We start from the raw sequence: 27,598 nt of genomic DNA, 5'->3' as shown, positions 1-27,598 counted from the left end.
TGTACCTAAGGCCAGCATGGGGTCTTTCTGGTTGGGGTTTTTTATGTTCTCCGTTTGCGTGAATAAGTTCTGTCCAGGTACTCCTGTCCAAAAACAACCATGATAGGTCAACTAAATCTCTCTGGAATCTTCTGAATGGGTTCATGTTCATCATCAGTGGAAAAATATTAATTGGTATTGCAACAATTAAGTTCTCTTTGTATGTTCTCCCTGGTATTTTGATGCGCTATGTTTGGTGATCAGCTCCAAGTCTTTGAGATGGAAAGCTGTCGTTTCTATTACTCCAGTCTTTAGCTCCTTCCACATATTGTCCAAAATGTTAATATTACTTCCAGTCAAAATGTCGGTAAAATAAAGACAATTTGTGACAAACCAATTCCTTACATGCACCTTTACAACATTCTATATAGTTACGGTTTAATATGTGTTTGTGTACATCTCATCTTGTGCTCCATGTGCAATATGGCAGACAACAAAACATATGGTGCAAAGAAGAGCTTCAGACTGTGTTCTGTGTAGGATCTGTTTCAGAACTGGTGAAGGAACAGGACACAAACTCCTTTCACCCTCATCAGTAACGTCTAGCTGTTGCCTTCAGATTCCACAACATAACAAAGATGAAACAGAATGCTTCACTGCTTTCCGCCTCAAGCTGTTTAAAATGCTGAATTATTGTTTAGATAATACACTTCCCATTGTTGAAATTTTTTTTTGGTTTTATATTTTATAGCTTTTCATCCTGTTGAAGATCCCAGAGAAGTACGGTTTTTGTTTTATCACTATATATGTAATTGATTGACAATAAGTTTTGATCTGAGGCAAAATTATAATTTTGATGATTTTGAATCATTTGAAATGCATATATTATTTTTAATTTCCCTTTTTAATTATACATATGTTCGTGTATACTTCAGAAATTGAGAAATGTGTAAAAATGATTTTTAAAAAAGTGTGCAGAACGCAGCCAAAAACTTTGGAAAAGTGACAATTTTATGTTTGGAACTGTGAAGCCAGGAATTTGAACATAATGCTTCAAACAAACATAGTGGTAGCAAAGTCTCCAACTCAAATTACTAATCATAAAGGGCAAAATTAAATATGGCAAACTAATAGGAGAAGGAAAGTCAGGATGGCAAGAAAGTTGGAGACTCAACAAACCCACACCTTACTAAGTGACATAAAGGCACGCCCATAGTTTGAAACAGTAAATAATCTCAAAAATTGCTGTTAAAAATCTGTTATCATTCAGGAATATGTTACAGTTAGTGGGTACAAAATATAAACATCAGTGAATAAAAACCACTGACAGTCTCTCTGTTTTGCACATGATCAGTTTTTATTTTACTCATCAGTATTTAGCTGGACTTCAATAACTAAAAAAAGTATTTCGAGGAGAGGTTTCATGTTTTTTTGGCTTATGAATAGTAGATTTGACCTTTAACTGAACATGCTTACACTGCAAAAGAAACATTTCTGTCTTAGTTTTAGTTAAAAACAAATGTCGTGAGCACAAAAGTCTATTTATATTTATGACCCTGCGACAGTGCTTCATTAATGCAGTTAACTCAGTGCCCAACATTAAAGGGGAGGCAGAGAAAGAAAGAATCTGTCTTTGATTAATATGAAATTGAACATGCAATCCAAGGATCCCACACAGCTTTTGTTTTATTTGAGGATTTTCCTCATTTATTATTTGAGCCCACCTCTGGGTTTTTGCATTTTCATAGCACATTTGCATAACATTTCTGAAGCTTATTTAAGGTCCTCTTGGGCTGTGCTCAGTAATAAATACAAACTGGAAGACTCTCCTTTTTCCTTTGTGAAAATTCTGCAGAAGTACATTTTTCAGCCTGCTCTCCCAGTGGTTTCAGCTTATTAATATGTTTTGTCAGGTATAATAAACTAGGCAGAAGCTTCAAAACGGGGGCAGTCTTTAAAGGAAGTGGATATAAAAGAGAAAAATCTAAAAAAAAAAAAAAAAAAAGCGAGAGGATATAGTGAGATATATAGGAGCTTCAGTAGACTGTATCTTACTTGGATTACAGCTCTCAAGTTTTAGTGGGAACAACCAAATATTCAACTTAAAAGCAGTGATGCTAATGTGTCCTGCTGTGTGCTGACAGCTATTATAAGCCTTAAATATTAATCAAAGTTTCTCTCTGACATCTTAAGATTTTCCAATTATATTTCAGAACATTAGGTTTGAGTTAAATGGCACGGAGCTTGTAGGAATCATTAACCTCACAGCTCAGCATTGTTAAAATCTATGTTACAGAAAATGAACACACTGTAATTATCTCCTTTTTTGAGCCACTGTACATTGCACAACATCTCAAGCTGAGAAGTTATCTGCTGAATTTGTTTTAAAGCCTAATTTCTTCGGATAAACAGATTGTCACTCAACTGCATCCTTTTCAAACTTCATTTAGTCACTAATTTTTTTGTATAGATGTTGAAGAAATGATTTAAATTGCATATTTTTAATAAAACAAATGTACAACTGAAACACTAATGAATAGTAAATATATATGCACAGTGATTTATTTGCAGTTTTACACATTCCAAAAATAATCTTTTTATTTCCAGTGAAAATTAAAATTCTCAGAGAGGGCCAATGTAAATTGTCTTTTTGAAGTTGGCTGGTATTTTGCGAGTAGATATTTCAGTAATTTTTAGAAATATGGTTATTTGTCAAAAGAAACACTTGAGAGTGTGCTTATAGTAAATAGTTGTATGAATTGCATTTGCAAACATTTAATAGGCCTAATAAAATAAAAGGTCAACGTTTAATTGCCTAATTACAAAAAAAAATTATTATTGATAAAAAGTCACAGTCTAATACTTCATTAATCAATTTAGTGCCTATAAATGTTCCAAAACTAAGCTGGCTTTATTCTGTGTTGTTCACTAGACTCACCAAATTTTTCAGTCTGTTTTTACACTTACAGTTTTCAGTAAACTAACATCTGACCCATACTGCTAGTTTTTTTCAAGGAAATTCTTGATGCACAAGGCTAATGCTAGCATGTTTACTGGTTTCTGGTTGTGGATTGTGAATTATTTCTGGCTAAGTCTTATAGAAAATGTTATTCTCTACTTCACAAACTTAGCACTTCACTTTGTACAATGTGCAGTTTTATAACTAGTGTTTCTGCTGCTATCTGTGCTGCTTTCCACCCAAACCAAGAGATGTCAGTAGAGTTTTGAGCCAAATGTGTTGGCCAGGTCACATGACACCTGCCCAACACAATGGGCAGGTGTGTTGGGCAGGCTTTGCTTATTGTGAATGCCATTGTAAAGGCTGTAAAACCTTAAATGTTGATTAAAAAGAAATTTAGAAATCATGAAAAGTACACCAATAACCAGAAGTTAAGTTTCGGCAAGAAACTCTGGCACTGTTCATTCAAAATGTCCATGTTTTGTGCGAAGTCCAAAACACACATCATTAATTTATAATGCTGTTGCTCTACCTGTCCAAGAGGTAACAGTATAGTTTATGAAAGGTGTGAAACGCATTTTCATTTTGGGTCATATCAAGATCATGAATGATCTCAAAGGGCCAGTTGTGGCAGATAATATTTATAAAACCCATTAGCAAATTGTAAAAATATTGATAAATGGCAGACCCTAGATTCAGTGAGTACTTCTTAAAATTAAATATTGATTATCTTTTCACATTGATGTAATTTGGCAAGTTACAGTTTAGAGAGCCACAAAAAAAGTAATGACATCCTACGTTTAACAAATGTGGATTATGACATGCGCATCGAAGGGCTATATTCATGTATAGAAAAAAATGGCCATTTTGGTCATTTATATTTTTGCTATTCTGTTGTCCTTTATTTTTATATGTTACATTAATAAAAAAAAATCACTTCAACATACAGACAACCAAATTATCACATCTTGACAAAATCTCTAGGGAAAATAGTTTTGTCCAGCATCACATCCACTTTTCCGTCATCTCTACCCACTTGTCCTTACTGATCCACAGTTACTCCCAAAGTACACACCGTCAGTCTATCACAGGGCAATACAAAGACACACATTACACACACACGCCCACCCCACACACACACACACGCATGCATTAATGCCTTAGGGGCAACTTAGAGTTGTGTTTTTGACTGTGGAAGAAAGATGGAGTACTGCAGCAGCACTTAATAGCCATGTATTTATATTAAACTTGTATTCTACAATAACAAGCAAAACTAATTCTACTCATAGCTCCAATAAAACATTTTACACATGACTTGTGGTGCATACACCCCACATGTCTGACATATAATAGATCTAATGAGGTGTAGCGGCTCATGAAGAGACTGAGACTCTTGCTGTATATCTTGAATACAAATATATTTTTCAAGTTTGTTGGCATCAACATAATGTTTTAAAACATCTAATTTCCTTCTGTTCAAATAGAAAAGAAATAATTTTTACTAAATATTGTTGTTATTATATTGTTATTTATAAAAGGTAAACGTTAATTGGCTCTGATACAATACGTGTAAAATACAGAATAAACCCAGAATTTCATTAGTATTCAAGTGCTTGTTCTGAGAATATTGTGGTTTTTTTTTAGCTGTTCAGTTCTGCGTAGAGGAAACTGGTCATTCTAGCATTTTCACTGGCGTCTTATTAAAATGACTTTTAAACTGCATGAACAGTATGACAGGGCAATTTTGTGCTTTAGAAAGTTTGCATACCTCCAGACCAGTAACCACTGCTGATGAGAGGTGGTATAAATAATACGGCTCCCCTGCACCTTCACTGTGGCATCTAGCAAAAAATTTTTTTTTTTAAGCAGGCCAAGATGATGCCATTCCTGGTGAGTTTACACATTCAGAATGGAAACTGGAAAAATTAGAAACACCTGTTATCATTGTCATAAAGTGCCGGGCTTTTCACCGCTTGATGCACACCATCTGAACCCTTGTAAAGCTACTGTGCTTGTTTTGCACAATTTGGCTTAAGCATACATTATTAAATTATCAAGCTGATGTGTTATTACTTGAGCTTTAACTCTTCTGGTAAATACATGTTTTGATCTCTGCTGTGAGACAGAACATCTAACTGCTTTCAGACTGCATGCTAAATACTCAGCAGCTGGCAAACATTACTCAAGTTACAATTAGTTATTGGAAGAAAATCTTCATGCACATAATCCTAATGTTCAACCGAAATTCACTGGAGTTTGTTTTAATTTCAAATATAAATGATTTTTTTTCTCCCTCTGCCTGTTTTGAAGCATTCTGTAATTTTGCTGGAATAATTTAAGCCCAACACCAGAGCACTCTATTCTCAACTGCTGTTGTGCAGCTGTAAAACAGTGATGCTGAATTCCCTTTTCTTCACCATGGTGTCTGTCCCTCCTCTCTGTCTGCCAGTTGTAATGTATGCTGATTGCAGGGTCTATAGAGAACAAATCAGCTGGCTCTGATAAGCTGCTCATTGTGATCTGCAGCAGGACAAAAAGAAAGAAAGGAAAAAGAAAAGAAGCATTCAGCACATTTTCTACAGGGGTATGAAATAGCTGCTGGGGATGTTTTCAGACTGATGTGGAGTAAGTAAAGGGGAGGATAGTTCAAGCAGAATTAATGTAAATTAGTGTAATTACTTATAGCTATTTAGGCTAGTTAAGCACCCCGCTGTTTTGAACAGCATTGCCTCTGAGAGAATTAAATTCATTAAATAAAACGTATGAATGACAAGCCTGCCTGAGAGAGGCAGATGCAGATTTTTTTTGAATTATGAAGAAACCTACCAGCTGTGGACACTTTTCGACTACTGCAGTTGTAATTAGGGATTTACTTTGACATGATGAGAACTGTTTTCCATGCAGACACTTTTTGCTCAAGAAGCTTGAGAAACGATCATTATATTTCAGTGCTGTTAAACATACATTTTAGAGCAAGTTGCAAACAACGCAATACCAAGTGTCATCTAATTCATGTAAGGTTGTGTTATTTTTAATTATTATTATTTTAAAGGGCAGAAAGGACTGCTGGGAAAATGTTGGTTGAATTTCTGAAAGTGTGTGACTGACATCCAGTGGACAACATGAAGCATGGCAAGAGTTGATAAAATACAAATGAAAAAAAAAAGAAAAGTAAAAGTACTGCCTGTGACTTTCACTGTAACCCCTCTGCTACTGTCATTTAGCTCTACTGCTAAAACAAGTACAGTAATTTACCAAGGAAGGGATTAACATGCAGTAGCTAAACTGCTAATTACTCGGATTATCTGCTTTCACTGTAACCCTCTCGTTGTGGAGTGGAGGTGGAGGCTGTAACTTGACCTTGGTTCTTAATGGCTGTGTGACAATGGTGCCCCAGCCCACTGGCCTGTCTGCCCCTTTGCTGTGTCTATTTATAATGTCCAGACAGTGCAGAGGTTATTCAGAGGTGCCGGTGAACACAAGGCGACAGGAGAACAAAGGGTGAGGGTGTTGTTATTGTAGCAGCTGCTCACTAAAACCTTTGTTAGCTTTATTATAGAATTGCAATTAAAAGCTTTGCATTTTAAGATTTCCATATTTTTTATGTTTTTTTTTCTGTATGCTGATGCATGCATTTTATGTTACAGGACAACAAACAAATGTTCTGAAACAGGTTAGATTCCAAATGGTGAGTACTGATATTTTTACCCCCAGCCCTAAAATAAATAACATTTTTAAAAAGTGTTTAAAATATGCATAGTTTTCAGCAATGAGCTCACTGGCTGCTTTATTAGGTAGGATGTATTGGATTTGATCCTCAGAAATTCCTTAATTCTTTGAGACGCAGAGTCAACAAAGACTCTGCGTCCCATCTTAGATTACAGTCCATACTGTCATGATAGCATCTCTCAGTTGCAGCAGATTTGTCGGCTGTAAATCCATAATGCAAATCGGAAGTTCCCCTCATCTCAGAGGAGATTTGTTGGATTGACATCTGATCAGATTGATAGCCAACTCACTGTCATGTTCAGTAAACTAGTTGGAGATGATTTGGGATTTGAGACATGATACACTACCCTGATGAAGAAGGAAGTGGTTTTTAAACAATGCTGAACTAGTGTTACTGGGAGGGGCAAAATGTACCTAGAAAATGTTTCTCACACAATGTTGTACCGCAACCAGCCTGAATATTGCAGCTGAATTCAAACCACAAGACATTATTCTAATCTCTTGGTGTCCGATTTTGGAGAGGTTGAGCAAATATTAGCCACACTGGAAGGAGTGGCACTGGGTGTAGTGTTTTGATGGTGTAGCCAATCTGCATCAGGGTTGTACTTTTAAAGATGGTATTTTGTATACTATAGTTGAAAGAAGTGATTATTTTTGGCCCTGTATGTTTTTGTAAGTGATTAAGAAAAAATCTGAATCAGCTGACAGGATGCAGTGTCACACAAAACGATGTAGTAGGTATGCCGGGCCAATAGGTGGCGCCAGAGAACGACATGAAAAATGTCGACCTGTGCTATGTTTGTTATTTGGGAGAGAGAGGCGCATGCGGGATAGAGAGTTAGGTGGAGCTTCGACGTCATCGTTTAAAAAATGACTCGGCTAACATAAAACTGGTGGTCTGACATACATCCACTGTAGAACCCGGTTTCAAAAGTGGTCATTTCTAGTCTCCCAAGATGCTAAATTCATGTGGATGCACAGCCTAAATGACAAAAAAAATCTTGCCTAAAATTGTGTCCTTGTGGGCGGAGCCTTAGTAACTGTCATCCAAAACCAATCTTCAACAGCACAATGGGCTCTTTGCACCTCAGCTTCCGTGTTCGGGGAAAAGCGGTTCAATCGTTTCCGATCTATTGAAAAAGGCTCTTTACACTGGGTGTTTGCAGGGTTTGTCCAAGGTAACAGTTAATGATGAACATCGATCCAAAGCTCCAACAAGTAAGCTGGAGAAAGGTTTTAACATGTACGCCTCGTTATACACAGATACGAAGGTGAGTTTTACTTTCTTTAAACTTTGTGGCTAACATTAGCTTTAGCTTATGCTAGTAGGCAATATTCTCTGACATTTTTCTTGTAAAATGTGCTATTTTAAACATTTTTCATCCATTCTAACTGACAATGTTTTTACCTTATGTTCAAGTATATTATGTGCATTTATTGTCGTTAGTGTCAGAGACCAAGTAACGGGGATTTTACGGTTCGGGCTTTTTGCTTCTGAGGAACAACAAGCCCATAGCTTAATAGTAGAGCAGCTCTGGTGTCGGAGTTCTAGTTCAGCTGACTGTTCAGGTTCAGAGTTGTTGCTTTTAGAAAAATATGGCCGTGTTCCTTAAGGTCTCTGTGTTATTTCGCTTTATTAGTTTTGCATGTTTCTTGTGGAGCAGGACGGTGTTTACAGCAGTGTGTACAGGCGGATCAGTAGCTCGGCTGTCTGGCTCTGGTCTGCTCTCTCGTTCCCATAAACTCTCTTTCAGGCTGAATACAGAAGTGATTCCATGGAAATAACACAGGAGGCTCCTTTACCTTCTTCTTTAGGCTGAAGAAGCTGATCCGGAGTGAAGTGAAGGCTGTAAACTTTGCTGTGCGGCGTTAGCTTTAACTGGTAGCGACGAATGTTTACAATCCACCGTCTTCTTAATTCAGGACCGCTTGGAAATCCATGAAAACTTAAAAGCCCATTATATTAGGAAGACAACAAAGGGCATAATATTGTTTTATTTGCGTGTGAAATACGACTTTGTCTTTTCTAGCTGTCACGGTAACTCAAAGCGGAAAAAAGAGAGCCGCATTTGCTCATGCGGTTGTGACGTCAGCGCGGCAGGTGCAAAGAGCCCATTGAAAATTGTTTTTTTTTTTTAATTATTATTTACAAAGAGATAGCTGGTGAAAATGCCTAGCAATTGCAGAAATATTGTCCACGTTGTTACTACCCTCTGTGTCGTGTTTTTATTTGTCTCTTCAGGAAAAAGGAACAAAAATGGCAAAAGGCATCCATGATCACTGTGACAAGTGTTACAGTGTCAGCTGTCAAGCTCCGGTGAATCTTTCCATCTCATGTGTGGTCATTAAGTGTCACAAAAACTGTGGTGCCACCTTTCATATGTGTAAGCAAGAAGAGCACCAGCTTCTCTGTCCAAACGAGACGGTGCCTTGCTTCAATGTTGAGTTTGGCTGTCTGCTCAAAATGCCTCGCCACAAGTCAGCCAAACACCTGGAGGTCTGCCCAGCCAGTGTTGTCTGCTGCTCTCAGGAGTGGAACCGCTTTCCTGTTCCTGAAACAGACATGACCTTTTACAGAAACGTTTCTGAAAGTCTTCAACCGAACACTGAGGCAAACCTTGATGTTGCTCTGGCACTCCGGGATCAAGCCCTGCTGTTTCAGTCCATTAAAATGAAAAGCATTTTTCCTGAGATGATGGAGGAAGAGCCTGCCTCTCCAAATATTTCCAATGGCGTTAGCAATTCTGTTGAAGACCCCTCCTGCTCCTTAGATTGTGGTGAATTTACAGAAAATCGCAGAGCAGAGATGGAGGGAAGAGAATTGAGTCAAGAAGAGACGGATGCCTTGGCAAAAAATGAGAATGTGGCAAGTCCCCAAAATTACAATACATGGGAGAAAATATTTAAGAAGGATAAAGAAGGGTGCAACCAAGCTGTTAAGTGCTTAAATAATGGAGGAAAAGAGGAAGAAAGAGAAGAGCAAAAATCTTTAAACTGTGAAGTAGAAAAGGTGGGAAACAAAAACTCACATCAACCTGAGATTAATGAGTCCAGAAATATGAATGGTGCAACTGGCCTTGCACCTTGGCAGGACGGTGTCCTTGAAAGGTTGGGCAAAGAAGTCAATGTTGCAGAATATAACATGTACCTGGTGCACAACGGGGCAATGCTAATTAACTTTGGTCAACTTGCTGCATGCACTCCAAGAGAAAAGGACTTTGTTTACGGTAATCTGGAGCCAATCGAAGTTCAGACTGTCCGCTCATTCAATGTTCCTGCCAGCTACCGAGCAAAGCGCAGTCATCTGAAGGACCCATCACACAAGGCCAAAACTGCACACCAGAGTGTGAATACTTTAGATTTGGACGTGTCAGTTGAAAATCTTCCCATGTCTGAAGAGGTTAGTGCAACACTTCTCTGTTCCCTCGAAAAAGAACTGAAGGGACATTTAATTTCAGAGAGCATTGCGACAGATGGTCTTTATGTAGATATAGGAACACAAACGTACAACTTTTCTTCTGCCCCCTTTAAAGCAGATGCAACTCTAGCCGCTGTCATTGCAGGAAGACCTCGTGGCCTTTATGTTGATGTTGAAACTGAACCTGTCACCAGAAGACACAACAAAATCAGCTCATCTTTCAGCTACATGTGTGGCCGCTCCTTCCGCCGCGATGAATTCCAGGCTCATTTCAGGAATGTTCACTGTGACATACAGGCCTCTCTAAGTGGCTGGTTTCAACAGCGCTGCCCCTTGGCATATCTCGGCTGTACTTTTTCCCAGATAAGGTTTTGCCCTTCAGGTCAAGAAGCTACAATCAAATACCGCCAAGATGTCAGCACCATTGTACTCCAACCACGCTTCCCTTCATCCTTCACAGACGCTGAGAAAAGTCTGAGTCCTCAAGGAAACGCTGGTCAAGATTTCAGTGGCCTCAGCAGTCTACCTCTTGAGATCCTTCAACATGTTGCTGGCTACCTTGACAGTTTTTCTCTGTCTCAGCTATCACAAGTTTCCCGTCTGATGAGAGAAGTTTGTGCCACACTGTTGCAGGACAGAGGAATGGTGTTTTTGGAGTGGAAGAAAAAGACGTATTCTCATGGTGGAAGTTCATGGAAAAGTCGGAAAAAAGCAAGTATTTTCAGATATTCCTTCTTTTGTTCATTGCTGCAGATGATTTTTTATTTTTATTTATCATCTCGGTTTAATCTAGATTTTATAGATTGGTGAAATTTTAATCTCAATCTTGTGAAAAGTAAACACAGGGCCAAATTTCTATATTGGTATATGAGGCAGTAATTGTCACCATTACGTTGTGTGTCATTGGAACATTTCAGTCATTCATAAAACATGACAGCAGCTGCTGTAAATACTGTCAGTAGTCTTCTCCAACAATATTTCAATCTCTAACAGCAGGGTTGGCAGCTTTTAATGGCTTTCCATTTAAAGTGGCTTCTGACTTTTTTCACCTTTTACTGTCTTTAGTGAAGATTACTGCCCTTTAGAGTCAGGCAGCAAAATGAAACGTGAGTGAAGAGCTTTCGTCCATTGCCATCAATGGTCCATTAAACTGATGGCACAGTGGCTTGTAAAGGAATTCATCCTACTCATAATACAATGAGGACATTCAGTTTTATGTGATATATAGACAAAAGGCAGTGCAGAACTTTAAAGGGAGAAGAAAAAGTGGTACGGTTTTAAAAAGTTGTAAAAAAACAATGCAAAAAGTGTATTTAATATTAGCCTGAATCCTTAATGTAATGCATTTGTATTCAACCTACACCACCACTAAAATAAATCTAGCAGAATAAATTACTTTAAGAAGACTACATTCACTTAGCAGGCAGATGTGAGACAAATGAAACGATTTTGCTCCTGCTTAACCCTAACCAACTTTTTCACAGCAATCTGAGAGGCCCGGTTCCAATCTTTGCTACCCTCAAAAAATCTGATTTGTGCCATTTCCATATATTGTACGAGATTCATTACATATCCAATAGTTTTCAAAGCCTTTGTAGTCTGAACAGTTGTGTTTCACTTTCTCCAACTTTTACATCATTGATGTGAGTCATGCGCCATAATTCTCCACCAAAGAAACCAGTAAATTTGGCATAAACTGTGACTGAAGTAAGCAGTACAGACACATCTTTCTTTATTTATGATCTTGTGACAATAGCGTCAACTCCTGTTGATTCACAAACGTAAAATTGATTAATACCCAGCATCCATAATTACTGTGTGACGCCTACGTTCTTCTGTGTATCCGGATTGCTTTGGAGTCATAAATCCTTCACACAAAATCTGATTACGGTCACATTTGATATGTAACATGAACGGCTATGCAAAAAAATAAAAATAAATAATCTGATTCTGAAAGAGACAAAGGAAATTTTCAAGATGTCAAATTGCAAAAAGTCAAATTTCTTTTATGTTTGTTTAACATATACAGCTATGTATATAACAACTGAAGGTAACATTGTTACTTGATTGTGAAATAAAATAGCACTAATTAAAATACAGTGGAACGTCAAGAAATTTAGAATTTCAAGAAGTATCAATATTCTTACATAGAGCTGAAAAGAGTCATTTATTTCTCATGTGTTTCTTTCTTTGGGAGCTCACAGCAACTCTGGTAAAATGCCAGAGGTCATATTTAACAGCTGTCATCTCACCAGGTTTGCTGGGTTTTTGTTTGACACAGAAACATGCCTCCTTAGATCGTGATGCCACAAAGATGCTGGTTGTTCCAGGAAACTACACCCGCATAAGTTTCACTTACGTCTCATTCAGATTTATGAGCGCTGTGTAGGAGCTGTTGAATAATTTAGAAATGCTGAGCAGTTGTAATTGAAAGTCAGCGTTTTGTGTTAGCACCGTCTCCTTCTGAAATGCATCCAAATCTGGAGGACTGCTTGAGGCAGAGCAGATGAGTGCACGATATTAATCGTGCTCAATTTCAGTGGCAGGTGCAGAGTTATTGAAGCGGTATGGTGGAGCAGGTCATGGACTTTAAGAATGCATTTAAAACTTTTTTTTTTTTAACAATAATATATTTCAAATCTAATTATTTGAGATAATTTCTAAAGTAAAAGTAAGTGGTACAGATAAGAATAAAGTGTAACCCATGACAGAGTTTTTAAAATATATTTTCTGATGACAAAATATTTCAGAAACTGTCTTACCTGAAGCTTATGAAGAGGAAAGACATTAATTCATGCATCTATTTTTACACTGACTGTTGGTCAGGCGGTAATCACGAGACAAAGAGGTTTCCAGCGACATCATTGACGTGGAATGGCCTAAAACCAAACACAGCACTCCCAGTAACTAGTGGAACATATGATCTCTCATGGAAACACTTCAGGTTGAAATGAATACATGGGTAACAGCTGGGTATTTGCCCTGCAATGAATGGCATAATTTGTATAAATTTGTAACAGACGGTATTGAAATCCCATCATGCTCTGACATGGAATAAAAATACTCAGTGCTGTGGATTCCATCTAAATTAAAAATACATCCGTCATCACCGCACTTTGCCCTGCTGCTGAAGTTATATTTTCCTTTATGTTTCACAGATCTGGAGGTTCAGCTCTCTGTTTTCTCCGGTGGACCGCTGGAGCTTCAGCAATGCTCCTTCCATGTCGGAGCACCTGAAAAGCTGCTCCTTCTATCAGAGAGAGGAGCGCAGGGAGCCGGCGGCTCTGGCCTGCCTGCAAGAGGTCAGAGATAAACACCAAGAACTGAAGCACAAAAGATAATCCTTACATCTTGGAACGCAGTGGGTGGACCACAGCAGGAGCAATGCCATGTTAGGAATCACTGGAGGAATTGGCTGATGCATGTGTTCTGCACAGCTGCTGTGTAAAAGCTGAAAAATCTTCATTAGGCATTTTGAATCATCTCACTTAAGAGTAAAATTAATTAAATAATTGTTTTGGTTTTGGCTGAAAGCCAAAATTACCCTTGTTGCTTGTGAAGCGAAAAGGAAATGATGCTGCAGTTTCAATATGGCAAGACTGACATCCAGTGGAGCAGAGTAGAAGTGCCTGTGCAGAGCAAGGCATCACGTTACAGAGTATAAAAAGAATTTAGATATCTGAATCCATGTTGCCTTATATATTAGTTTAGATTAGAAAAAAAAAAATTATCTTCCACAGTTGGTAGCACTGTTGCCTTGCAGCAAGAAGGTCCTGGGTTCGATTCCCAGACCCGGGTCTTTCTGCATGTAGTTTGCATGTTCTCCCTGTGCATGCATGGGTTTTTTCCGGGTACTACGGCTTCCTCCCACAGTCTGAAAACATGACTGTCAGGTTAATTGGTCTGTATAAATTCTCCTTAGGTGTGAGTGTGTGTGTGTGTGTGCATGGTTGTTTGTCCTGTCTGCCTCTGTGTTGCCCTGTGATGGACTGTCGACCCATCCAGGGTGACCCCGCCTTTCGCCCGTTGACAGCTGGAGATAGGCACCAGAACAGATAAATGTGTGGATGTGCCATAACTCTTTCCAGCTGAAGTTATCTTTGGACCTAAAGAGGGCCGATTGAGAGTCATCACACAGCTGTGGCTATTACTGCTAGAAACTTGAAATCAGGCCTGAAATCTGGGTGTAGTGATGAACTCTGACCTGAATCTTCTAATTCAAGTTTAATCTGAATCCCCAGAACCAGAACCAAACATGGAGAAGCAGAATTCAGTTGTTATGCTCCACTAATCTGGAGGAAACTTCCAGAAACATAAAAAAATTATAAAACAGCTTAAAAACTGAGTTTGTTCAATTCAAGGCTAAAACCCACCTGTTTAGTTACCTTTTATTCATAACAACTGGAACATTGATCAATATATTTGATGTATATTTACTTGATGATTTGACAGAATGTAATGTTTATTGCTTGTTTCATAATTGTATTATGTTTTAATGGTGTAAAATACTATAAACTGCCTTTTTGCTGAAATGTGCAATACAAATAAACGACTTGAATCCACAAATACTGAACAGTGAATAGGTGGGTGGTACAAGTCTACTCTAACAAGGTGGCATGTTAAAGTTTAGCTGACACGCACTGCTACTATGTACCATTCATTAGCAAAGGCTAAAAAAAAAGCTTAGCTAGCTATTTTCATCTCTGTGTTAGCACTGGCAGTTGGACTAGTTAAGTTGGAAACAAAACTGAAATTTTTGTTTCTAACACTTTCCAGAAACTTTCTCAACCTCAAGTCTGTGACTTACTATTATTTATTTTTACCAGACTGATATTTTCATTCATAATATAACTGATATAAAGAAATAGTGCTGTGACTCACACACAACAAATGAGAAAAACAGTTAGCTGAATGAATATATCATGTCTGTTTAGCAAAATATTTTGCAAATGTTGCTGGAATTAAACAAATATTACATGTTTCATTTGTTAGTTTATTTTTTGTTTAAAAATGTTAATGGATAACGTATGATATACGCCCAGATTCCTATTTACAGTGAAAGGAGCACTGACGACAAAGTTAAAAAGACATTAAAAAGGCAAACATTTTAATTTTGTGATATTCAGCATCAGAATGAAAGACACTGACAAAAAATATCTTCACCAACTACTCCATCTCTGGCAACTTGGGGTTGCGAAGATTGTTGATCACCTCTGACAGCATTTTGTTGCACAGAGCTGCATACGGATTAAGAAGCACTGCCTGCTGTCGAGCAAATTCACTTCCGAGAGCAGCCGCTTTCTCAAAATCCGCCCTGGCCCCATCATTCTGGCACGCTAGTCTCCGCAGGAGGCCTCTCTGTACCAGAGCCTGGCAGGCGCTGCGTCCTGTACCGCCGCTGAGGGAGATGGCTTGATCGAGATCCTGCAGGGCTCCTGGCATGATAAAGTATGCAGATATATGTTATAGAGGAAGACTTTCATTCTAGTATATTTAACTAAAGAATCAGATACAGCACTAAACTTTCATCTACTGCTCATTTCTTTGAGTACTTTTGCCTAAATTGCAGTATTTGTAACAGTAAAACCAGGGTTTTTTTAAATTTTATTTAAACTTTATTTTTTGAGGGTAAAGAAAATCTCATTGAGATTAAAAACCTCTTTTTCAAGGGAGGAAGCAACAAATACAACATAGAAAAATAAACATTAGACTATAATAGAAGATATGAGAGAAGTTTCGTGCTTGAAACACACAGAAATGTGTTGTATTACATTGATAATATTAGAAACGACTAATGACTAACAACTTCCTGTTAACACAAGAAAAAAACTAAGAATTTCAAGGTAAAACTTTGATCTTTTTCTTTGATTGACAGCAATTTCCTGGTTGGTTTGCGAACTTTCCATAGTTTTTTCCAGTTTCAGGATGCAGTTCTGAACAGTTCAGTCTTTATAACCCAAACCTGCTTTAAACCTCTCCACAACTTTCTTCCTGACCTGTCGGCTTTGTTCCTTGTTATTCATGATGCTGTTTGTTTATTAATCCTCCCCAACACACCTCTAAGGTTTTCACAGACCAGCTTTATTTATACTGACATTAAAGTATAAGGTGAACCCTAATTACTAATCTCTAAAGCTAATTAGTTGCACAAAACTTTATTTATCATTGTAAATGGGCTGAATACATGCCAGAATTATCATATTATTTTTAAAAAATGAAAGGGGGACAGAGATAATCTGTAAATAATCTGTCTAGTACTAGCAGTAGTAAAGTCTCTTTTACCAAAGACAAAAAAGTAAATCCTCCAATTACTAAAATTTGACACTACTCCATATTTGTTTACATTTGGTGAAGTTGCACTCATGTCTTCTTCAGGGGTTCTCATGCCGTTTCCTTTTAGTGTTTCTTGGTGCAGCGCCACCACAGGCGGGCTGGGGAACGGGTTGGTTCGTTTGGCACCGTGCAGTGGGAAAGCAAACCGTATGAGCTAAAAATTTTGGAATTTTTATCTGTAAAATGAGAGTCTACTGGACTATCAGGTTTGAAAATGCAATTAGATGAACGTGATACGAACAGTAAAATTCCTGGAATCCACTTCCTAAAACCCGGCCATCTTTAGCATTAAAGACTGTAATAATAAGAGGCCAGTACAGGGCTTATAAAGTAACAATGCTGAGAAAATGCAGCAGACAGGCAGAGTTCCTGCATTGTGTCACGCTGGCCTCAGACTCGGCAGTCTGACATGCTGGCACAATGCAGTGCCTCTGGGAAGGGTTATTACTGGATTTGTTGAATTTACCTGCTGTGTCCCCCAGCAGCCGCAGGGCCTGGGCCCGGTTGTTAAAGGCAGAGGCTCGCTGAGGCAGGATGTGGACTGCCTGGCTGAACAGCTGAAGAGCGGCTTGCAACTCCCCAGCCTCTGCCGCTGAGACACCCCGCATCTCCAGCTCTCTCACTTGCTTCAGCAACTCCATGTCAAAACCCCTGTCTGGCGGGAGGAGATAAACAGGTTGGAAGCGCATTCACACTCAGCTGACAGGTACCGTGGCAAAGAAAAACACAGAAATGTCACCCAGAACTAAGTTCTGATTACACTGTTTTGGGGGTTTTTTTCTCCCTTGGAATGGAATGTGTTCAAATAAATTCAATATGCTGTGACATGATATGCAGAGACACATCAAGTCAGAAGCTCACGCTCACCATCATCAATTAATTCTTCCTCTTGGTTCAGGGCAGAAACATCTCCAAAGGGGGTGGTGGGGTTGAATATAGCCTGGAGAACAGCTCTGTCATGTGCTGAAGCCATATTCCTGCTGCCTGTGGAGTAGGCAGAGAATTACACACACAAAAAGAGGGAAGTAATGACACCTAAATCACAGCGGGACAGGGCATTCTTCCTCCCCTAAACTCTTCCATCCCTGCCAGCCAATCAGAGAAGGGGGTGGAAGCAGAGGTGGACTTTGAGATTCCAGCACATCTGAATTTGGTTAACTCGAAAAAAAAATCCAAGTTAGAAAGCACTGAACATATTAGCTCTCTTGTGGAAGAAGAAACTACCAGATTATATTTTAGCTTGTTATTTACAGAAAACATAAGAACAGCTTACAGCTACTAGGCCAAGAGCACAACTAAATTAACAAATAAACAAAGTAATTAGATAAATGGGATGTAGAAAAAAATAATGAAAGCTGACTAGTTGAGAAAGCTGGTTTGCTGCAGTGCCGAGAGCTGAACAACAACACCTAGACTCATTTTGCTGTAAGCGTGTTAACTCTGTAATATTTGGACTTCAAGTCTTCGCTGTGCTGCCCTCTTATGTTGAAGGGTGGCTACTGCAGGCGAATCTTCCTATTGGTTACCGCTGTAACCAATAGGAGCAACAGTTTGGTCCATGATTAAATCGAAGTTGCTGCAGTGATGCTTCACATGTTGTTTCTAACATTTCCAAGAACAGAAAAAAGTCGCTAGGTTTTTTACGATTTTGTTTTCTGAAAAAAAAAAGCAAATAATAATAATAATAATAACAATGCAACCTCCCATAAAAATCCTTAAAGTATGTGTAAAAGTTGAGGAGGGAAGTTCAATTCCTTAACAGACCACATGAATAGCATGGAAACAAAATAGCAGTTATTAGTCTTTCTATACTTTTGGTTTCTTAAGGTATTCACATCTAAACTGACTGTTGTACCAAGTGATAAAAATGTTAAGATTCTTGCTGCAGAGTTTTCCTAGAAAGACATTAAAGGAAGATCGATGAGAACCTTCAGAAGCATTTCCACATGAACATGTTTTTTTTTCCAAAAGAAAAAAATAGCTAATGTGCTAATAGCAAATAAAAAAGAGAGTTTTCCGTACTACCCTCTGAACTAGCACACAGATTTATTGCAAGCTTTTCCAGTGCAAATACAAAACCAATACCAAAGGCAATTTGCACCAGCGATACACATGAAATATTAAAACATACAATGCACCTATTTTTGTTTCTGCTCCTGCTCTGTTCCTGTTTGATGCCAGAAGAACAATACACATTTCCCAGAGAGCAACATTTACTGTCAAAGGAAAGGCAAAAGACTGTTGTCTTTCTTGAAATAGAATAGGACTTCGTGGCATTCACAGTATTCTCAGCACGTGCTCACCTTTTATAAACACTTTATGCAATTCCTTTTCACTGTATGCCACTTAAAATAAAACTGTATTAAAGAAGTTGTAGGTAGAGCAAACAAGTCTTAGATTTTAAAAAGAGATAAACATAAAAGTAAGTAGCTTTAATTGTCTGCCAAGCTAGTGGATAGACCTACTGCTGGACACAGGGCTGCTTTTATTGTTACAATTAATTAATTAATTAATTCAATAAATAAATTAATAAACACATTATTTTTTAAAATCCAGGAATAATGTTCAACAAACAAATGTACATGAGTACGAGTTGCACTGAGATCGTAAGCTTGGCTGGAGACGACAGCTTCAAGGTGAAGCCCCCAAAAAGACTCAAGGACTTATAAAACATGCATTAAGAATCAAGACAACACTCCAGGTATGTTCTTAGTGAGGAAAATAATATTATAAAATGATATAAAGCTAAAAAAAAGAGTCAATTTTACAAAATAAACCCTATTTAAAGTCACAGCTTTTGACTGAGAAGTTGCTTCTATTTAAGGAACACGGCTACATAAAGTATACTAAGTACAAATAAAATGGAATTTCTTTCTAATTTTATTGCACTGGCAGTATAATCTGAATTTGTTTGAAAATACAAAAGGTAGTTACTCTTTGTGCTTAATGTTTCAGAACATGCAGTTTTGGATAGTTTGGTTCTAAATGTTTCTTTTATGGGTATTTTGTTGCACTAAAGACTCAGGCAGATAACTATGACAAAGGTCAAATTAAATATATCAGCTTGGGCAATGAATAAGAGAGATTTTTGCAGCAAATGGCTTGTGGGAGAATGAAAAAAGAATATTTTTACCTTATCAGAAGTTAAGTTAGGTGTCAGTAAGTAGGTGTCATTACTTGTCAAAATATCCATACATTCACAATTAAGCGAAACAGAGAAGTTTTTGAATACGTCAGAACCAGGCAGCGGTTGCACAGAAAGATTCCCTCAACAAACTTCAGTGGACTCAGCACAGAAAACGCTATAAACACAAACTGCTTTCAGAGCCTCTTCATCAGTTAAAGTAGTTCTGTCATTGTTCAGGTGGCTGCCAGTGAGAATGGTGCTCTAGCAGGTATTGATGATGCAACTGCACAGAAACTGAAGTCATCAGGTAGATGCACAGCTATACAGAGGGACTCTGTGTGCTCAGATTTTGTCCAATGCAATAAATAAATATCCAAAGCAACCTGAAGGCTGTAGGAACCTGCCTGACAGACCGAGTTAGCTGCTTGTTTCACATGGAAACTAAACCTAAGCTGACTGAAACTGGAGTATATAGTAGTTTTCACATTTCTGTTAACTGGAGCAGAAAGTACGCAGTACTAACATTGATACCACTTGAACATTTTTACAATTAGTCATGTTACATCCACAAACCTAAATACATTTTGAACTAGTTGCATACAACTGAAAATAATACATAACGTGAAAAAATGTGGCATGAATCTGTGATCAAAACTTTGCAGAAACACATTTTGCTGTACGTCTCTCCCATCTTTGTACATTCAGAGGTTAAAGGTGAACTTCCTCCATGCCTGTAACTGGCTTCCTGGCAGATTTGCACTCTATACAGCTCCATCCGCCTTTCCATGTAAATACTGAACAATATGATCCTCCCAGCATGATGGTATCACCATGTTTTACCTTGAGAATGCTGCGATCAGAGAGATCTGGTGTCAGTCTTCTGCCATGCACAGAGCAGCTTCTTCCACATGTTGGCCATTTTTTTTTCTGGATGTCTTCTGGCAAACTGAAAATCTAATGGCACTCTGGGGCATGCACAGCTTCTGTCTACTAGAAGTGGGTGGTACAATTCAAAATAGTAATAACATTGATCCCAGATTGGCGTCAGTATTCGTTTAATATAAGCATGATAAGAGTGATACTTTAGTCTCAAATTCCTTTTTAAAATTTTGTTTCATTTTTGTAGTTTCTCAATGCTAACAAAATAATATAATTAATTTTGATTTGCTCTCAACTGCACTTTATTTATTTGTTGTTTCTGTTTATCATGTTAATTTTTTGCTTAAAGTATTTTGTAGATGCCTATTAACTTTGTCCAAATTCAATCTTAGGTTTTAGCAGAATAATTCAAAGAAAATGTGAAGGAAACAACCACAGGTCAAATAATAAAAATAATAAAAAGTATTAGCCATACTGGCCCTGTATTTACTTGATATTGGATCGATCAGATGATCGATCCAATATCAACAGATCGATATTGGATCGATTGTACACATTTTACTGTCAACAGATTTTTCCACCTGAGTTCCAGCTCCTCCACAGCTCCTCCAAACGTTTTTAAAGCTCTGACATTTCTGGTGTGTTACTTGGTCTTCGTGGTGTTGTTTGTGTACTAAAATTATTTACCAAACCTCCTGAAAACAGCTGTATTTATGCTGAGATTAATTATTTGCCAGTGAGGTGACCCCTGCAGGCCGTTGGCTACATTGGATTTAATTTAGTACAAACGATTCACACAGTTTCCAATTAGTTGGAGGAAAATATTAGAACTATAGATTCTGTTACACAGTATCCTACTAAAACACATCGGAGCTTGTGACTGTAATGTGGAACAAAAGGTACAAAGTTCAAATCCTTTCTTTTTTTTTTTTTACAAAACACTGTATGTAAACCTCTGATGATACAAGAAATGTACAGATGAAACTGTAATAACTATATCAGTATTGCTTCAGGTTGAAAGGATCATGGTTTCAAGTTTTGTGTTCGTTTGAGATTCAAAAACTCATTTTAAGACCAAACCTCAAACAACTTGTGGATTCATATTGCAATGATTTCCGATAGAACGCCCATTTCCATGAATAGCATAAATGAAAATACAATTCAAGGACATGGAGAAGTTTCCTTTTTCACCACTTGAGAGAGCTCTTGCAGCTTCTGTCTGTGCTTGTCCTCTCATTCCCTTTCACCATTTCACCGCAGATGGTTTGATCTTGCAGGACTCCTATTTTCCACAGGGTAATGCAAGTTAAAGAGTGAGGTGAGGCTACCCTGTTCATGGTCACTTGGTGGGCAGTAGATTGCCTGCAGAAGCGGACCGCGTCCCCCGTGGCCTCCCCTGTAGTCCAAAAGAAGGAAAGCAATTGTGTGAGGATTATCAGTCTCCTATTACAGCAAATGTCACCACATCAGCACCACTCAACCTGATTATGTCAATAAAGAAGCTCGTTGGTAGTGTTTACAGGCTCCAGAAGCAGGACCTCAGGGAGACGAGCTGCCTCAGCTTTAGGCCAAAATGCCTGATAAGAAATAATAAAATTTAAAAAAAAGAAAGAAAAGAACAAGTAAGTGACCTTAAGTGGTAGTGCTGCTGTAAAACCCACAAACGCAGGGCTGTAAACACACTGTTTGTTTTTTTCCTTTAAGCAATTACAGGGACAAGATTAAATCTGACTGCAACAACAGTGGATAAATAATGAAGTAGTATTTGCTTAAGTGCAAACCGTGCATGACAACAACATTATTACTCATTAGGCGTTCAGACAGCAGAATGTGTTTCATACAACACAATGCCCCATTCAGCTTTCCCTAAACCATGCAAAGAGACTTCTGTTACTTCTTTAGTACAAATGACCCACAAAACCTGAATGAATAAAACATGAAAATAAAGAACAATCGTAGACAAAAGAAATTTCACCACCAGCCCTTTCTGCATGTTTTCATAATTTTTCCTCTCCCTTGGGTTTCTTCTTGCCTTATAATGTCTCATAAACAAACAGATCATCCTGAGAGGCACTTAGGTGTTTTTCCACAGTCCATAAATTTGACATCAAAGCTCACACTCACACTAATCCGTCTGCAGCACCGAGGTAAACGGGTCTGTGTGCTGATACCTGGCCTGCTGCTACATGATGACAAAATACGGATGCATGCTCTGCGTGGGCCCTTGGAACGCGATTAAAAAGTAATCCAGTCTACTGAGAGTCGGGGAATGAGTGCAGAGAGGACCTCTCTGTTTTATTTTTACATTAAACAAAACATGGTTTAAAGTCGATTTTAGCTGGCACCGTTCTGCTAATTAAACAAGAGACAAATATCAATGTGAAGGCATCCTACTTTGAGATAGATGTTTCATTTCAAATTACAAAAGCAAAGTATGTTTAGTGTTTTTAGCATTTTATGCCCAGTAGAGATATTTCTATTGCGCTAAGTGTTAAACCAATCTCAGAATATGGACACTCTTCAGTTAGCTAGCAGTACATCCAAGCTAAATGTAGAATAAGTTGTTACATAGCAATGATCTTTCCTTCAAGTTCAATTCACTTCAACCCAACTCAGTTCAGTTTAGCTCAGTTTTACATTTTAAATAATCTAGCTGGGTCTAATTCTTTCAAGTTCAACTGTATCCATCTGAATTCATCCATCCACTCAAATGCAAACTTCATATCTGATAGACATCCATTGCTAGACTGAAGGATTTATAATCATTCTATTACAGTTTAAAAGATCTACATTTGTCTAAACTCAGTTCCATTTAATTTTATTAGTCTCAACATTGCTCTGTTCAATTCTGTTTAACTTGATCCGACTCAATTTGATTCAAGTCAATTCATTTAGGTGCAGTCAAATAAGAACCGCATAACAGTTAAATAACACAGATCGTTAAATACAAACAAAATTTCAATTGAAATCCAATTTAATCCAGTTGATATGCTTACTTATTATACTTTAGTTTACCCTATTTTAAAAAAAAAATTATGTCGGTGCAGACAAATTTACTTCAAACAAAGAATGTAAAAGAGTGAAACACATGTCATAGCAATCTTCTAACTATGTCAACAAAAAAAAACTACAGCAACAGATGATTCAAGTGAATTACTTACTTTAATCCAGTAAGAAAATAAACAGGCAACAAGTATGTTTTACATGCAGAAATGAAATGAAGTACCAGCATAAAGAATGTAGAACAAGACACAGAAAATATGAAACCATTATGTTCCAGGCGCTGCATCGCCTCAGAGAATTTGACAACAAAATTAGAGTCTGCCAGTTCCTGTGCTGTATCTTTGCTTGCAGTTGCCAACCATGATTAAAACCATGATTGTATCAACTGAGGCAAAGAGGGAAAGCAAAACTAACTAAACCAAATTGCAGTGCAAGGACTGGGGGATACCCTGGCATGCAACTGTAATGCTTTCCCAAAGTAATGTGGTGAAGCGGAGCTGGAACTGTCATAACGAACCCAGGATGATTTATGGTTTTAACTCGGGCAAAAAAACGGAGGATTTCAAGTGGAGCAGGTTGCTTTGTTAGAGGTGTTGTGCACCTTTCAGCTGCTGAAAAAGAAAACAACTCAGTGAAACTTTGGAGCACAACAGAAGTGAGTGAGGTGAGCCAAACTTCTATATTTCCCCAGGCTAATGTACGTTCCAGGCCTGCGGGGAGCGCTTGGTGGATGTTGAAGTAAATGTGATTGTGTTTAGGTGTGTGTTGTTTGAGGGAGGTCTTATAGCGATGCAGCTTGACTGCTTCAAGCAATCAATATAGTGTTACCCTGCAAATGAAAGGTGCACTCTACTTGTGTGTGTAGTCTGCAAAGGGAAACGCACCATTTAATTTCAAAACAGAAGCTGACTCTGAACAAATGCAAGACATGCAAAGAAAGGGATATAAATTAGTTAAATTAAACACCGCAGATATTTAGAGATATGTCATATTTATGTCTGCACTGCAGTGGCTGTGCAGAATCTATTTGCTCTACAGTCTACATTAAAAAAACCACTGAATCTCTGAGGTTCAAAGTAATATTTGTCCTTCCGTGGTAAAAACCAAAGCGGCTAAAGGGGCATAAAACTCCCCCCAACAATAATTCACTGGGGAACGGTGATATGCCTCTTTTTACTTAGAAGTCTGCAGCTCTACTCGAATCAGGCACAAAAACAATACCCAGAGCTCTTGGCTTTGCTTAGCACTTAGAAACAAAGAACAGTGAGCTGAGCAGCTTCTCCTTTTAGGCAATACTTAACCTGCGAGTTAATAACAGTCCCAAACGGTGGAAGTGACTGAGACAGTGGCTTGCAGTAGGTATTTCTTTCTTCGGCTGGATGTTGAGAGTTATTGTGCTGCTGGAAGCTGAATCTCCGCTCCACGTCTCAGATATTTTGTCTCCTTCAACAGATTTTCTTCCAGGATTGCCTTAAGTTTAGCTCTATCCACCTCAACATTTTTCATAACCCTGATAGAGAAAAGCACGCCCACATCATAATGCTTCCACCACCATGTTTTGCACTTTAGGGTGATGTTCAGTGTTAAATTTTTGATCTTGTTTCAACAAAGCACCATCTTTGTCATTGTTTATAAAAGAATTAAACTTGATTTTTCTGTACTGCAACAGCCATCAAAGAGGAATCTTGTTCTCAAGTTTTGAAAACTGGGAAAAATGAATACATACTTTTTAATTTTTTTAATTTTTTATTTACTTTACTTTCAGCGTCTTTACTAACACTGGTCAACAGCCAAAAGATTGTCTGGGATTGTTCAACTGTTTTGGGTAATTTTGATGTGCTGAATCCAAAAATCACATTGGTTTTGCTCACTCAGGTCAACTTTCTGAACTATCGATGCAACATGAGCATCAAAATGTATGACTTGTTCAAAGAATCTGCAAAATATTCCTAATTCAGTTGAAAAAACATAGACAACTTCCAAAAAATAGTTTTTTGTAGCCCAGTGTAATCAACTGTTATCCTTAACATTATTATTTTTAATTTGTCTTTTTTTTTCCTGCTCTGTCATTGGTTTGTAATATCCTGCTAATGAAGAACAATAATAATTGCTTTGCTAAATTAACAAAATCAAATATTTTCCTTCTGCAATATTGATGGAGCACAACCAGCGTTGTCTTTTTTGAAGAAGAGAACAATTGCTAAAGCAGAACTTGTTGGAAATAGACTAAAATAAACTGTGGTAATTTAAACACCTATAAGGCATCTGAATATTCAAGCGGCGTACTTTTATTTATTTATTTTTTGCTTGCATTCAATAACAGAGCGGCCTCTCGTAATTGTGTCTCTTCTGCATGACGAATCAGCAGCCAAGAATAATCACGAAAATAATGAAATACAGTTTGACAACAATGTTTATCTTCGGCATATTACATCATCCCAGTTCCATCAGGGAAAGAAAAGAAGTATGAAAAGGTGTAATGCTTCAATTTTTTTCCCGTGGAAAGCCTCCACCCCGCATTGCATTTCTGATGCATTTTTAGAGACAACTGTTGTCATGGCAGGATGCGCTTGAGCACGCCTAGGCTGCCTTTGTGAGGAGCCATCTGCATGTCTTTAAAGTCCTCTATTAGAAAGTCAGATATGCACATGAATATATCCCTGGAGATCGTTTAACCGAATTGAATAGAAAATAAGATTTTTATGGTGGAGTACACATTACGGTGCAGCCACAAAATAGAATGGATAGCCTCGGTCCGAAGCTTATTTAACACTTGATGTCATGCGGCTACATCATTTGTGAAGGCGGGATTACTCATTTGGAAAATGAAAAGTCCCTTGGAGTGATGTGTGAGATCTAATCGGGAGCAGTATTGTATGACTTGTAGATTACTTCCTGTCTGTCGGTTTACAGAGTGTAAAAATGTAAGTACGACTGTGAAACAATCTGCATTTATTCCACCTTTTGAAACTTATTACTAGAGATATTGCTCACTTTTTATTTTATGCATGCAAATAAGTGGAAGGAGAAAGAAATCATGAAACTGACAATAGTCTCTGATTTTCACCTCCAAGCATTCGTGATGATAACCCCCAACAGGAACGCTTGTTGATGCAGTTCTGCTTACTGACCTAAGGGTGGAGCCCAAAGACAGAGGTTTCGGGGCTCACAGTTGGTCACTTCAAGGCATTCAGTCTGTGCAGCTCATGCGTGGCGACTGAATAAAACATGATGCTTCTCTTTGGCCATCAGCAGTACAACATCAAGACTCCAGTTCATTGCCGTCAGGAAGATACTGCATTTGATTCTTCTTTTTCATAGCTTTAAAGTACATGAAGGGTTCATCGGATTTATTCAATTCTTGCAATTATGAGCTCTCTCGTGTTTTCTGTTGAAAGGCTGACAAGGTGTTATTAGGTACAACAAAGGAACAGACTTATAATATATAAGCTGGTCTTTTTGTGTGACTATATCTGGAGGCAGAGATGTTTTCTTTCTGCCCCTCTCTTTACAGCCGCCCACTTGCAGCCTTCGTGTAAATACAGCTGTTTGTTACGAGGTGTAGTTTCAGCTAAAGGTTGGAGGCAGTGACCTCAGTCAAGCTGTAATTAATTGACAGAGCTGTGAAACATCCCACGTCATTAACCCTCGCAGGAGGAAGAGGATTCTACATGGTAAAGCCTGTTGTTTTAAGCTTGGCTGCGACGTAATTTCCCTAACAAGCAGCTTGGATCATCAAACCACTTGTTTTTCTCAACATTGCTCGAGTAATTTGGATTGTCTTTGGACGTCCCATCTGCTAAATTCTCACAAGAGTAATTCTGAGCAAACCTGACAAACCATTTTGTTATCGAGACACGAGGAGGGATGATACCGAGGATGTTATAGCGCCGCTGTAATTAAACGCACATGTTTGAATCGTTTGCAGTAGCAATCAGCTCTGACTTTCACATGAGCCGCCGAGTTGGGATTACAAATGTGTATTTACTTTCAAGTTCTTCTCTAAATCACGCTACCATCCTGTTACGAGTTCCCCTTTTAGAGGTCAGAGAACCTCTGTAAGAAGAAAGCATCCGTTTCACAGTTGTTTGCTGAGGTGATGTTTGTGGGTCTGCAGAGAGAGAAAAGCACAACTTGTCATGGAGAGAGCAGGAAAAGCTATGCTGTCAAG

The 27,598-nt window shown here is 38.1% G+C and overlaps 2 protein-coding genes across 3 annotated transcripts; one reads left to right on the top strand and one right to left on the bottom strand.

Annotated features, from left to right (window-relative positions):
- Positions 1 to 6,389: 6,389 nt before the first annotated feature.
- Positions 6,390 to 13,881, top strand: LOC116737233 (F-box only protein 40). 2 transcript variants are annotated; one of them, XM_032590270.1, is made up of 4 exons: positions 6,390 to 6,439; positions 6,586 to 6,626; positions 8,910 to 10,796; positions 13,244 to 13,881. In XM_032590270.1, the coding sequence occupies exons 2-4, from the start codon at positions 6,624 to 6,626 to the stop codon at positions 13,424 to 13,426; spliced, it is 2,073 nt and encodes a 690-aa protein (XP_032446161.1). In that variant the 5' UTR covers positions 6,390 to 6,439; positions 6,586 to 6,623; the 3' UTR covers positions 13,427 to 13,881. The 2 variants fall into 2 exon arrangements, with proteins under 2 accessions (XP_032446161.1, XP_032446162.1); XM_032590271.1 differs by having other exon boundaries at positions 8,910 to 10,800.
- Positions 13,882 to 15,164: 1,283 nt separating this feature from the next.
- On the bottom strand, positions 15,165 to 17,478 carry ttc36 (tetratricopeptide repeat domain 36). Its single transcript, XM_032546234.1, has 3 exons — positions 17,286 to 17,478; positions 16,885 to 17,073; positions 15,165 to 15,520 (listed from the first exon to the last, which is right to left on the bottom strand). The coding sequence occupies exons 1-3, from the start codon at positions 17,389 to 17,391 to the stop codon at positions 15,252 to 15,254; spliced, it is 564 nt and encodes a 187-aa protein (XP_032402125.1). The 5' UTR covers positions 17,392 to 17,478; the 3' UTR covers positions 15,165 to 15,251.
- Positions 17,479 to 27,598: the final 10,120 nt, after the last annotated feature.

This window comes from Xiphophorus hellerii, chromosome 18 (assembly GCF_003331165.1).
Source record: "Xiphophorus hellerii strain 12219 chromosome 18, Xiphophorus_hellerii-4.1, whole genome shotgun sequence".
NCBI classification, from domain to species: domain Eukaryota; kingdom Metazoa; phylum Chordata; class Actinopteri; order Cyprinodontiformes; family Poeciliidae; genus Xiphophorus; species Xiphophorus hellerii.
The sequence above is the reverse complement of the archived record's forward strand: the minus strand, read 5'-3'. Positions and strand labels throughout refer to the sequence as shown.

Bases quoted from the DNA above. Each gene is read 5' to 3' on its own strand.
- ttc36 (XM_032546234.1), bottom strand. From the start codon at position 17,391: ATGGCTTCAGCACATGACAGAGCTGTTCTCCAGGCTATATTCAACCCC. The intron at 17,074-17,285 runs GTGAGCGTGAGC...TCCTCCCGCCAG, and splicing joins GGAAGAATTAATTGATGATG to ACAGGGGTTTTGACATGGAG. The intron at 15,521-16,884 runs GTAAATTCAACA...TTATCATGCCAG, and splicing joins GCTGCTGGGGGACACAGCAG to GAGCCCTGCAGGATCTCGAT.
- LOC116737233 (XM_032590270.1), top strand. The intron at 10,797-13,243 runs GCAAGTATTTTC...TATGTTTCACAG, and splicing joins CATGGAAAAGTCGGAAAAAA to ATCTGGAGGTTCAGCTCTCT.